This window comes from Heterodontus francisci, chromosome 12 (assembly GCF_036365525.1).
Source record: "Heterodontus francisci isolate sHetFra1 chromosome 12, sHetFra1.hap1, whole genome shotgun sequence".
NCBI classification, from domain to species: Eukaryota; Metazoa; Chordata; class Chondrichthyes; order Heterodontiformes; family Heterodontidae; genus Heterodontus; species Heterodontus francisci.
Window position 1 is genome coordinate 51922893 of NC_090382.1, and position 12845 is coordinate 51935737.

A 12845-nucleotide genomic window follows, 5' to 3' on the forward strand; every position below is an offset into this window, starting at 1 on the left:
CCACTTTAATTCTTCTCTTTTCTGTGTCTATTTGCATGTGTGTATTGCATATGCATGCTAGCGTGGGCGTGTCACATATCCGTAGGCATCAACCGAATTGGAGTTTAAGTTTAATAAAGTTCAACATTTTCTCTTTAAACCTAAGAAAGCCTGTTTGGCTAGTTTCTTTGCCTTATAATTGGAAGTTAGTGAACAAGGATTCACTAAGGGGGAGCTAAAAACACAGTGTTTTAAAATAAAACCCTGTTACGGTAAGAGCAGGTGAAGGCTGAGAGGGAACCCTAGACCCCTTTCTCACCTGGTCGTGACAACTAGTTCATCTCTTGAATCAGTTGGACATGAGAATTCAAGTTCAAGTGTGGTCTTCAGGTGGAGCGCGTTTAGTAGACAAGGAATAACTAGACCAGTTTGCACAGATTTAATTGAATCCTCATTTTAAAGCCCTTATTTTATATCAGTTATAAATTTCTATTTCACATTTATGATAGGTAATGTCATGTAAATCATATCATGCTGCAACTGGAGTTTCCTACCAGTGCTTTCAATTCGTAGCTAAAGATCATTTAACAAAATAAAAAAAACAAAGATCTTAGTGAGATTGAGCATAATCACTTAATAGCAGAAGTGCTTTTAATGCCTGCCTGATATTTTGCTTCTTAGTTATATTAGTTTCTCCAGAAACTTGAGAATCATTTTTTTTTTCTGAGAAGCACTTCACTGCCTAGAAAGAATAAGAAACTTTCCTGTATCTTAATGTTTGACAGTTGTAACAGGTATTGTTTTATTTGTCTTGGCCACTGTATATACAGATGTCATTTTGTCTCCATTTAGTTTGTCATTTTATTCTGTTTTTAAATACGTTTTTAAAAAATACATCTATAGCAGAAATTTTTAAGTGATTAAAATAACATGATTTAATATGTATCAGGTATTTCCTGATCATCTTACAAGTATGATTGTATTCATCTAAGGTAAATCATTTTGACTGCCCATTCTGATACTTTAAATATGAGAAAAGGTAACAGTTTTATAACAGTGACATTTTGAATCATTAATGAGCTCTTTATACTCTGATCACTTCCTACTTCCCAACATGCTGTCAGTCACTAAGACATTGTGGTCTCTGCCAAGACATGTGGGCCGTCGACGGACTTTAGGAGACTTGTACATCAATGTTTGGGGTCAAGGTGGATGGAGACAAGTGCTTGCTGTTACAGTAGTCTGTGTTTGTAGCTGCTTGCTGTATTTATGTGCTGTATGTGTCTTGTCTATGTGTTTTGCATGAACATATTTCGCAGAATTTTCTCTTCTAATATAATTTTATGTTTATATTAGCAATGTAACCACAGTTAAAGTCTGATTAACTTTGTCCACTTCCCTATTTTCGTAGACTTCTGAACCCATTATCCTATCGGAAGAATAAAAACAAAATACTGCGGATGCTGGAAATCTGAAATAAAAACAGAAAGTGTTGTAAATACTCATCTGCTGAGTATTTACAACACTTTTTGTTTCTATCCTACAGGGAGAATACAGTTCTCTGGCTCCAATTCTGCAATTCGATTTAGTATGGGGTTTTCCATAGGACCATTCTTAGCTGTAGGGCGGCACAGTGGCGCAGTGGTTAGCACTGCAGCCTCACAGCTCCAGGGACCCGGGTTCGATTCTGGGTACTGCCTGTGTGGAGTTTGCAAGTTCTCCCTGTGTCTGCGTGGTTTTTCTCCGGGTGCTCCGGTTTCCTCCCACAAGCCAAAAGACTTGCAGGTTGGTAGGTAAATTGACCATTATAAATTGTCACTAGTATAGGTAGGTGGTAGGGAAATATAGGGACAGGTGGGGATGTTTGGTAGGAATATAGGATTAGTGTAGAATTAGTATAAATGGGTGGTTAATGGTCGGCACAGACTCGGTGGGCCGAAGGGCCTGTTTCAGTGCTGTATCTCTAATTTAAGCCTAACAATGTCATGATACCATACCTGTCTAACAGGCATTTGAGCTTCTTGCAGAGGAAAGCCATTTTGGCACCATCTAATCTGTATATGCAAATAAGGCTAATACAATATCTTGTTAATATGCTCTCACAAGATCATAAATTCAGATGAAGAATGCCCTTCACCTACTTCAGATCTTATTCTTCCAGAATATCAACTTTACCATCTTTCCATTCTAGCACCTAGCGTTGCTTAGTCAGTTGGTCTCAACCGTTCTTCATGACATCTTATTCTTGCTGCTTACTGCCATCTTCCTGATGTCTGTCCTAAATTTACCCTTAATAATTCTAAATATATGGCTTTTTATCCTGTTGTGTTAGCATATGATAAAGTAATGTTTGAGGCTTACTTTCCTTACCCCATTCACTAACTTACTTACTTCTTGAGGGTCTGCACTAAGATGTCTCTTTCGAGACGCCAAGTTTATCGAGTAGTTCCTCATAGTTCTTCCATCTGATACTGGGATTAACATCCTCATTGTCCTGTGCAAGTTCTAAGGCCTGGATGTGAATGTTCAGCATGACTATGGGGTATTTAAACTCAACTACTTTGGCTACTTTCATTATTGTTACTTCACATTGGACATGGCAGGTGACAACTCCACTAATGCCACTATGTTTCCTTCTGACAACCACGCACCCCTCAACAAGTTCTGTTCCACTCATGGAGTATGTATGATTCCTATTTGTACTTCCAGTATATAAAGAACCTGGCATTTGTACCTATTGAACTTCATTCATCACTGGCTAGCCTAGGTGCAAATCATCTTGAGCTTTCTTTGTAAGTATGTTGTTGCCTCCTTTCAGTCCACAGTTCTGTCCTAGCTTGGTGTAATCTACATGGCATTGAAACTACAGTATCCAAGTCATTACATACATCTGGGACTGGATGGGTCTTCTGGACCAGCCAACTCAATGGGCTGGATTTAATGCTGTCTCCTGTTGCGAGTTTGAAGGCGGGAGAGAGCGTTTAATCGGGCGGGATGGTGGCGGGTGGGGACCCCGCCACCTTCCCGCCTGTTACGTCTTCTTATTGTTTTCTGGTTCCCAGACGTTGTAAATAATCACACTTTAAACTTGGAAAGGCTTGAGCTTTTCATTTATTTGTTCAGCCACCATGCTGCCTACTGTAGGGCTGGTGAAACTGGTTTTGTGTTACATATCCCATGATTCTCCAGTGCAGCCGTGAATGTGGCCCCACTGGAACACTTACACACAACTAATTCCTAGCTAATTAGTTTGTAGCACTTTACAGGTAGTATAACAATATATTACATCCCTCTTTCTTTAAAACATAATTCCCTGTATCAATATAACTGTCAATATAACTAAAGAAGATTATCAACCAACTTTTGGAAATAATCAGAACCCCTTTTTAGCGTGTCTTTTTAAAAAAAATATTATTCACAGTATCACTTGGGTGGTAAGATCTTGTGCCTCCATCTTGAAGATTTGGCATTTGTTGCTCTCAGTGGTGAGTTGGCACGCTGCACAGGCGATATTGTGTCACTTGCTGGTGATGTTGTTAATGTTGTCTCGCTGGATGGTTCCGGTTGATGGTCTTTTCTGTTGTTCCAGCTCAGGTGTAGGTCGAATATGGATTCTGTTATTTCTGATTTGGTTACTGGTTTCAGTCTCAATGATATATGTCCTTGGGGTCTCAGCTTTACCAACAACTTTTGCTGGGCTCTAGGTTTTCATGATTGGATCCTGCACAGGCACAGTTTGTCCTTTCAACAACTCAGGTAGGGATTTAGCATACTTGTTGTCGTGTTGCTCTCCTCTTACCTGTGCTTCAGTGAGTTGTTGTCTCACTTCCTCCTGATCACTTGAAGGATGTATTTTGCTTGGCAGAGTAGTCTTATATTTTCTTCCATTTAACATCTCTGCAGTTGATTTTATTTCAGCCTTGAGAGGTGTGGATTGGAGTGACAATAAGGCCAGGTTTGGGTCTTCCTTCATCTCTTGGCATTTCACAAGTGTTCTTTTGACCGTCTGGACGTGTCTTTGTATAAATACGTGTCCCCGTGGGTAGTGTGGTGATAAGGTGATGGTGTTGAACCCATACTGGTCAGTGAATTCCCTAAATTCTCTCGATGTAAATTGGGTGCCATTATCACATATTAACCTTTCAGGAATCCCTTTCTCAGCGAACAGAACTCGTACTGGTGAGATGATTGTTGTGGCTCTCAAGTCTTTCATCTTCTGGATAAAAGGGAACTTTGAGTAGTAGTCTGCGACTATGAGATACCATTCTTGATTATTTATGAATAAATTCACTCCTACAATATGCCATGGTCTGGGTGGTACTTCAGTAGCTATCATCTCTTTTTGCTGTGTGTTTCTGTACTGTGTGTTTCTGGCATACATTGCAGGTAGACACCATATTTTCAATATCATTGTATATGCCTATTTCAGTACACAGCTGATCTGGCTCTGAGCTTACACTTCTCCATTCCCATGTGGCCTTCATGTGTCTTTGGGAGAAGTCCTTCCTGCATTGTTTTGGGTATGATTAGTCTGGATCCGGCTAGCAGAACACCATCTTCTAGTGAGATGTCATCTCTGATACAGCCAGCAATACAGCAGTCTGTGTGCTGTATCCTATCAGGCCATCCTGGATCACTTGCTGAGATGCATCTGTAACTCCTCATCTTTGCTGGTCTCATCTCTAATTTAACTGAGTTTCGGTGGTGTTACATTCGCTAGGTGATGAATCTTTATACCTAGATCTTGTATCTCGTGTTTCTCCTGTGGTGACAACCAAGATCATTTATCTTCCTGGCTTATATTTTAGAGTGAAATCATAACTTTGAAGCCTCAAGAGTAACCTCTGCAGTCTTGCTGGTATTTTACATAGATTTTTCTTGTAGATCTGCTCCAATGGACGATGATCACTTTCCACTATGAACTTGCTCCCATAGAGATATGTGTGGAACTTCTCACTTCCATACACGACTGCCAAAAGCTCTGTTTCTCTGTTGGCATATCTTGTCTCAACTGACGTTAGAGCTTTGGATGTAAATGCTATTGGCTTTCCCTCTTCTACCAGGGCTGCTCCCAGTCCTCTTGTGGAAGCATCTACTTGCAGAGTGACAGGTTTCTTACTGTCGTAGTATGACAGACTTGTCTCCTTGCATACTGCCTTTTTGAGTTTGTTGAAACTCCTGTCATATGACTCTGACCACTGGTACTCTACATCTTCTTTCATCAGCTCCTGCAGGTTTGTTGTGTGTTCCAACATGTGCAGAATAGAGGAGCTCATGTATTGTATCAAACCAAGGAATCTTTTCAACTATCTCTTATCTCTTGGGGCTTACATCCCAGAGATGACTGAGATTCTTTCAAGGACTCGGCTTGACTTTGTCAGCTATGTACACCATTCTGAAGAACTGGCATTCTGTCACTTTCACAGTGCATTTGTCTCTGTTTTGCTTAATCCCAGCTTTCCTGGTTTTCTCCATGGCTTCATGTAGATGGTTATCATGATCTTTTCCATCCACACCATATATCTGGATATCATTTGCTATGCCGACTGCTCCTTTCATCCCCTGTATAGCTCGTCTACTTTCTGTTGGAACACATCCTGGCTCACTTTGAGGCCAAAAGGTAGATGCAGGAATTTGTACTGTCCAAAGGGTGTGTTGAATATTGTCAACAATGAAGATTCTGCATCTAGCTTCACATTCCAGTTGCCATTTCTGGCATCAAGCTTGCTGAAAACTTGTGCCCCTGCCAGTGCTGGTGTAATTTCTTCCAGTGTGGAAATAGGGTAGTGATCCCTCTTTATTTCTTGGTTAAGATCTTAGGGATCTAGGCAAACTCCTAGCCATCCATTTGGATTCTCTCTCACCATGGTAGAATTTACCCAATCTGTAGGCTCTGTGACTCTGGCAATCACCTTTTCTTCCATTTCTCGGAGCTCTCTTTCAAGCTTTCCTTTTAGTTCTACTAGTACTTAACGTGGGGGATGAATCACTGGTTTCATCGCTGGGTCAATAGTGATGTGATACTCAAAATCTTCAAAGCATCCAACCATCTCATCAAAACACTCTGGGTACATTTGTACCAGATCTTCTTTGCTTCTTATCGGAGGGCACTTTTCAATGGGTGTACTATCTTCAACCCTCAGTGTTGCCTCCTTCACCTCATGGTTTACTGAGATAATCTGCAGCTCTTCACAACTGCTCAACCCCAGGATAGCAGGACCATCTGTTTCAGTGACATAGAACTAACAGTTAACATCTTTTCCTTTGTGTGTGCCTTTGATTTGGGTTGTTCTTAGCTGTCGAATCTCAGTTCCCCTATATGCTGTTAGCATGAAGTAGATTGGTTTCAGAGCACCTTTTCTTGGATAACCATTTTCCTCCACATTCTCAGGAAAGATCTTCTGGTATAGTCTGAGCAGGATGATGTTACTCTGTGCTCCAGTATCAATCTTCACCTTCAGATTTATCATTGTGGACTTGTTTCTCACCCTCTTCCTGATCTGAATGGCTGTGTGAATTTCTTTTCTCTGAAAACTGTCACATCCAGATATTTCATGCATTTGTGTGGTTTCTATGTCTATCATGTTCTCAAACCCATCGTCATCTTCCAGGGTATGGATGTTTTGGTTTCTTTCACTACTCATTCGCCCTATTACTCTGGTTCAGGTGACTCGTTCACCACCTTCTTGCCTTGTTCTGCACATCTTTTCCCAGTGATTGGTCTTTCTGCAAGCTCTGCAGATTGATCCATATGCCTGACATTTCCTGCTCTCTGTCAATTTGTGTCGTCGTCCACAGCTCCTGCACATCTCTCTATCTGTCCGGTGTACATTCTTTTGTTGTTGTTTCACTGCATCAACCCTATTGCCTTTCTCTTGGCTTAACTGAAGGCTAGCCGTTAGGGTAGTCAGTGTCTTCATCTGTCTGCTCATGGTTTCATGTGCTCTGGCAATGTTTACAGCCTGCGATATTGTGAGCTTGTTCTTTCTGATTAGAGCTTTCTGTACTTCAGGATGTGCAGAACCCCAACTGAGCTGATCTATCAACCATTCATTTGTGTCCTTAAATTTACATTTTCTGGCTGATTTTTCAATCTTGTTAAAAAATTGTCAATAGGCCAATAGGCCTTGAAATTCATATCGGTATATCCAATTATTTGATTTTGGTTGGAGATAGGTGCTGAATCTTTCAAAAATTTTGTCTGGGTTTTTGCTGTCCTCTTCACTTAGGTCCCAGCTGCTAAATAAATTTAATCCTTTATCTCCAGCCCACAGAAGGATATAGCTGACCCTCTCCTCTTCACCAGTACCTTTTAGGAAACTACTGAATGTCAATCTGCACTTTTGTTTATGTAATGCCTCTACGACATCATCAGCTTCCCAATTCATTATGGGCTGTAGCTGTGCATTCATTCCGGTCCTGGCTGACATTTTGTGTTTTGTTTTCACACGAATCACTCAGTTTTTCTTTCTCTCTCTCTCTGGCACTAATTTTGATCAATTTCCCCAATCTAATTCTTTTAAAATGTTCTGGGGTTATTCACAGACACTCGCTGCCGCCATATTAAGTCTTCTTGTTGTTTTCTGGTTCCCAGATGTTGGAAATAATCACACGTAAACTTGGAAAGGCTTGAGCTTTTCATTTATTTGTTCAGCCACCATGCTGCCTACTCTAGGACTGGTGAACTGGTTTTGTGTTACATATCCCATGACTCTCCAGTGCAGACGTGAATGTGGCCCCATTGGAACACTTGCACATAACAACTAGTTCCTAGCTAATTAGTTCCTAGCACTTTACAGATAGTATAACAATATACAACACCGCCTCCACCCCAATTAAGTCCGTGGCGGAAAGGCCCATGGATGGCCTGTCGTGCTCCTTGCGGGCCTGTCACCACGTAGGGAATACGACAAGTAAACCTGTGCGTGTTGCTAGGCAGATCCCAGTGTGGGGGGTGGGGTGGGTGGAGCGGTCCCTCGTTCACAGGCACTACTTGCCTGATCGAGGGCCCCGGCATCGGGAAGGGGGGGCCACTGAGAGCCACCCTCCGTCCTTACTGCCGACTGCCCTACAGCCCCCTTCCCTGTGACCTCCACCCTACGAACCCCCTTCTGCTATCACTCACCTCTGGCCTGGGTCCACCGACGATCCGAGGCCTCGGGTGCATGCATTACCGGCAGCAGCCACCCCCTCCACAGTGGTGCTGCTGAGTAAAAGAGTTACCAGCCTCTCATTGGCCGGCTGCTCTCAGCAGGCAAGACTTCCATCACTGGAGTCCTTAATCCCGGAGAAGACCTGCTGCTGCCCAGTTAAATGCCTGATTGGCATGTAATGCGGTGAGCCTTTCCAAAAAGAGGTGACATGGGGCTCTTGCCAGCTCTTCAGCTGGTGGGTAAGACCCTCGTTGCCACCATTAAATACCGTCCAATATCGCCTCCATTGCAACCTAGAATCATAACATTTTACAGAACAGGATGCCATTTGACCAGCTATACCTACACAAGTTTCCTGAAAGTGCTTTTCCTTCAGTTCAAATCCCTACATCCTTTTATATCTGTCTTTTCAAATGGTTATCCACTTCCTTTTAAAGGTTTTTAATGGCCTTTGCAACCACCATTGTTTTTGGTAAGGAATTCTATGTCCCAACATCTCTACAACCCAAGGGAAAAATGTGAAGGGGGCCGAATAGTCCAAAAACAATTTACACCTGATTTAGCACCTACAACCACCAAATGTATCACCATGCTTCCAATCATGTAAGAGACAAGGGTTGTGGGAACTTCTTGTGTTGCGTGTCCCTATTCTTTCCCCCTCCCACACAGCTGGCTGCCTTGTGGATGATTTAAGGCTTTGCTTCCAGAAGGCTGAGTGAGAATTCCAGTGCAAAATCAGATTCAACATATCCAGGATCCAACCTTATTTCTAGCCCATCGGGCACCGTCCCACCAAAGTCATTACAGGAGTGCCAGGGCCACATATTTTTGGTCCTGTAGTAAATAAACTTTTGATGAGTTTTGATGTCAGCTACATTGCTGTTTTTAGATTTGAGAAGGATGCCTCTATTATCAGATCTCTATACTACATCAAGACTTTTTCCTTCATTCATACAATAGACTGGTCAGTTATATGACCCAAGCCCTCTCTGGCTTCAGTCACACTGATGCACTATTAGAATTAAGGCATAATTCTTTGCACTTGTACTTTTACACAGAGGAGAACAAAAATAGTATTTTGTACTCTTGTGAGAAAACATGCAAATTATGGATGGCCCTTAAATCTAATGAACATTTATTGTCCTTGTGGTCTATTGTGATTCACATTGCATGATCTCTGAATCCTAACCATTATATATGTTCACAAGGTCAGCATTGAATGAGTTGAAGAATTAAGCCGGTTAAATAAAGCTTCAGTTCAAAGTTATAATGTATAATGGGACTAGTCTGTTTCTTCACTGTTGCCAAAAATCCCTAACTGCTCTGGCAAAAGTGAAATGCTGACATTACTTCCTCTACAGAATTGCCCAAAATTGCTTTCCTTTACAAATGCTATAGCTTATATCAGAGGACTGGGAGTACAACAATTATTTATTTCTCTGATGAAACTTACCACAACATCTGGATAGTGAAAAGTTATTGAAAACTTGCATGGTATTCATGTTTCCTGTAGTCACAATGCACTCGTCATTTTGACCATTTGGTTTCTCCTACGCAACCCCCCTTCCTTCCACCCTGCCCCCTGCTGCAGCATGAAGTGTTAGCACTTAAAAAAAAAAGATTGCCCTGAATCGATACAAACATATTCTATTTGTTGGAACACTGTAAAATTCTACATTGATGCAGTGATTGGTCCTACACAATGAGCTAACTTAAGCTCAATTTATGTTGACTAATTTTACAGAGCTTCAAGCATCATTATTAATCATACTTCAGTTTTGCCAACCGCCATAAGTACTGGTCTGCTGCATGACACATGCTTTTTGATTGTAAATGTAATATAAACTTGTTTTTTCAGAGGAGAATTTTGTTGTCATTTATCCATACTTGGCAAGAGATAATGATGAGATTGATTTGGAAAGAGGTGCAGTGGTGGAGGTTATACAGAAGAACCTGGAAGGCTGGTGGAAAATCAGGTAATTCAAATACCTTAATAAGATGCTTAGTTTTAGCATGGCTTGATGGAAGTTTGTGGCACAGGACATCACTACAGTGACTTATCCTTACTTCACTGTATTTGGGTAAATGACTTTGTGTACAATTTTAAGTTATAAATTAAACTTACTAATTTTATTACATGTCACTTTCATATAAGCCCCAGTTCTGTGAAAATTGCAAAAATTTGGTTGACCTGACAGCAGGAGGTCCTCCCGCTAATTCTAATAGTTTACTACCATATGAGAAGCTTGTCCAAAAGCTGAGCTTGTAGAACAGTTGGCTGGGGTGGAGGGGGGGTGGCGGGGAGCCAATGAGGTGCCAGCTCTTAATGGGAATCGCTAATGGTGGCAGAACATGGAATCATAGAATCGTTACAGCACAGAAGGAGGACATTCAGCCCATTGTGCCCATGCCAGCACTCAGCAAGAGCAAATCACCTAGTTCCACTCCCCTGCCTTTTCCCCGGAGCACTGCACATTTTTTCTCTTCTGATAATTATCCAATTCCCTTTTGAAAGCCTCGATTGAATCTGCTTCTAGGTAGTGTATTTCAGATCCTAACCACTATTTTCTCTCAAGAGAACAACCCCAGCTTCTCCAATCTATCCACGTAACTGAAGTTCCTCATTCCTGGAACCATTCTTGTTAAATCTTTTCTGAATCCTCTTTAATGCCTTCACATCCTTTCTACAGTATGATGCCCAGAATTGAACACAATATTCCAGTTGCGGCTAAGCCAGTGTTTTATAAAAGCTCATCATAATTTCTTTGATTTTCTACTTTATGCCCTGATTTATAAAGCCCAGGATCCCACATGTTTTCTGAAACACTTTCTCAAACTATCCTGTAACCTTCAGTGATATGTGCACTTATACCCTTAGGTCCCTCTGCTCCTACATCCCTTTTAGAATTGTACCTTTTAATAGATATTGCCTCTCCTCGTTCTTCCTTCCAAAATAAATCACTTCACACTTCTCTGCATTAAATTTCATCTCCCAGTGGACTAATTGCTTACAAAATCACAGTGGAGATATGTGGGGAACACTGCCTCTGATAATGCTGTGGAGTTAAGTGCTGCTGCAGGAGGTGTACTAAAAGAAAGTAAGCCCGATTTGGAGCTGAAGGCTACTGTTTCAAGTTCAGATCTGCCATATATACTTTCTTGGATTTAGTGGTGTCAGTCTGAGTATTTTACTTTCAATCGGAGTTCATCACACAGTTCTATATCTACCTGTGAGATAACATGACCCAGGGGTATAACAATAGTACCCCCTTATGATCTGAACCAAATATTTGAGTCCTTCACATGTATACTGCTTCAATCTCTCTGAAAGCAGACTGAGCAAATGCTTGGTGAGATAGGCCTGATATGAATTCATAAGATGCTTTATTTTACGGTAAGGTGAATATACAGAACAGCAGTTATGATTAGACGCACTTCATTCAAACAGTACAACTAAACTTTGTATAGTGATTTTAAAATAAGAGTACACTTCATTTCTCCACATTGGTGGACTGTCTTCCGTGACTTAAACAAGATGACTTTGAACTGTTCATGCAGTATTTCTGATCCCCTGGCCTTATTGAAAGCTTTCATAGCTTTTTCCTTAAAAACCTGAGTGGCGTGTTTCAAAATCTTGACGCTAGCCTGTGTCCCAGTCTCTAGCTTATGTCTTGCTGCTCACAGCCAGAAAACAGGCTCAGACTTTCCAGTGCAATGGATGTGAGGCTCTTCCTGATTGCCAAGACAGTCTAAAACAAAATTGCTTATAGAAACAGCATGAATGCCTGCTCAATTGCATCTTTATATTGAAATTTAACTGAAACATTACCTTCTTTTAAAATCCTAACATTTAAATAGCTCTTTTCCTAAATATTTACTGCGGAAAAATGGTTCCAAAATATGACAGCCACCATCCAGTAAAAACACAGGTGCTAGCTGAATAGAGAGAAGTTGCTGTCTGAGTCACTGAGATTCCTCATGCACAGCTGAAAATAAGGAAAATGTTTGCAGCTATCAGAAGCAAGGTGAAAGGAAGTACATTTTTCACTTTTGCACAGATTTTATGGAATTCACACAGCATTATCATTTTGCATACATGGCATTTATTGTGCCAAAGTTAGATGGTACACATTTCTCAAGGGGACAACAGAGGAACAGCAATCAGTTGCTCTAGTTTACAGCTTAAGGCACTCCTCTGCTGCTAGAGATTCTCAGTAGATGCAGAAATTAGTTCTTATATTTCTTTCCAAAATTGTGGGCACAGTAGACTGCCACATAATGAAGGCATCATGGTTGCTTCCTGTGTCGTAGGTACTGGTGTATATACAATATTTCTGTGGTCAGAAACCACCTGAACACTCCTTGTTTGTGTCGGCCATGAGTTTATTGTGAGAAACCACATAGGTACCATCTGTAGTGCCTTGGACTTGAGGGAACCCTGCCACATGGTGAAAGCTTTGCACCTTGTCTAGCTGATGCCTCCTTTTCAGAGGGAAATTGATGATGGTGTGGTCCTTACAAGCACACCATTTATGACTTGCTTGATGCCTGTGGGCACTGCAGAGAGCCTGATGTGCAGATGTCCCCTGCATGGCATTGAAAAATGCAGCAACATAATGGATTCATGTGATAATCTTCATTTCTGTGGCCAGAGTCATCTGTTCCAGCTATCTTTGGGTCATTCTGTAGCAGATGATCAAATTCTACGACTGC

At 41.3% G+C, this 12845-nt stretch overlaps 1 protein-coding gene across 2 annotated transcripts in view; it reads left to right on the plus strand.

Annotated features, from left to right (window-relative positions):
- sh3pxd2b (SH3 and PX domains 2B) overlaps window positions 1–12845 on the plus strand; it is a 336589-nt gene that overhangs the window by 297649 nt on the left and 26095 nt on the right. For both annotated transcript variants that reach the window (XM_068043410.1, XM_068043411.1), the window contains one exon: window positions 9991–10108. In XM_068043410.1, the coding sequence (XP_067899511.1) occupies window positions 9991–10108 (118 nt within the window). The remainder of the gene's footprint in view (window positions 1–9990; window positions 10109–12845) is intronic.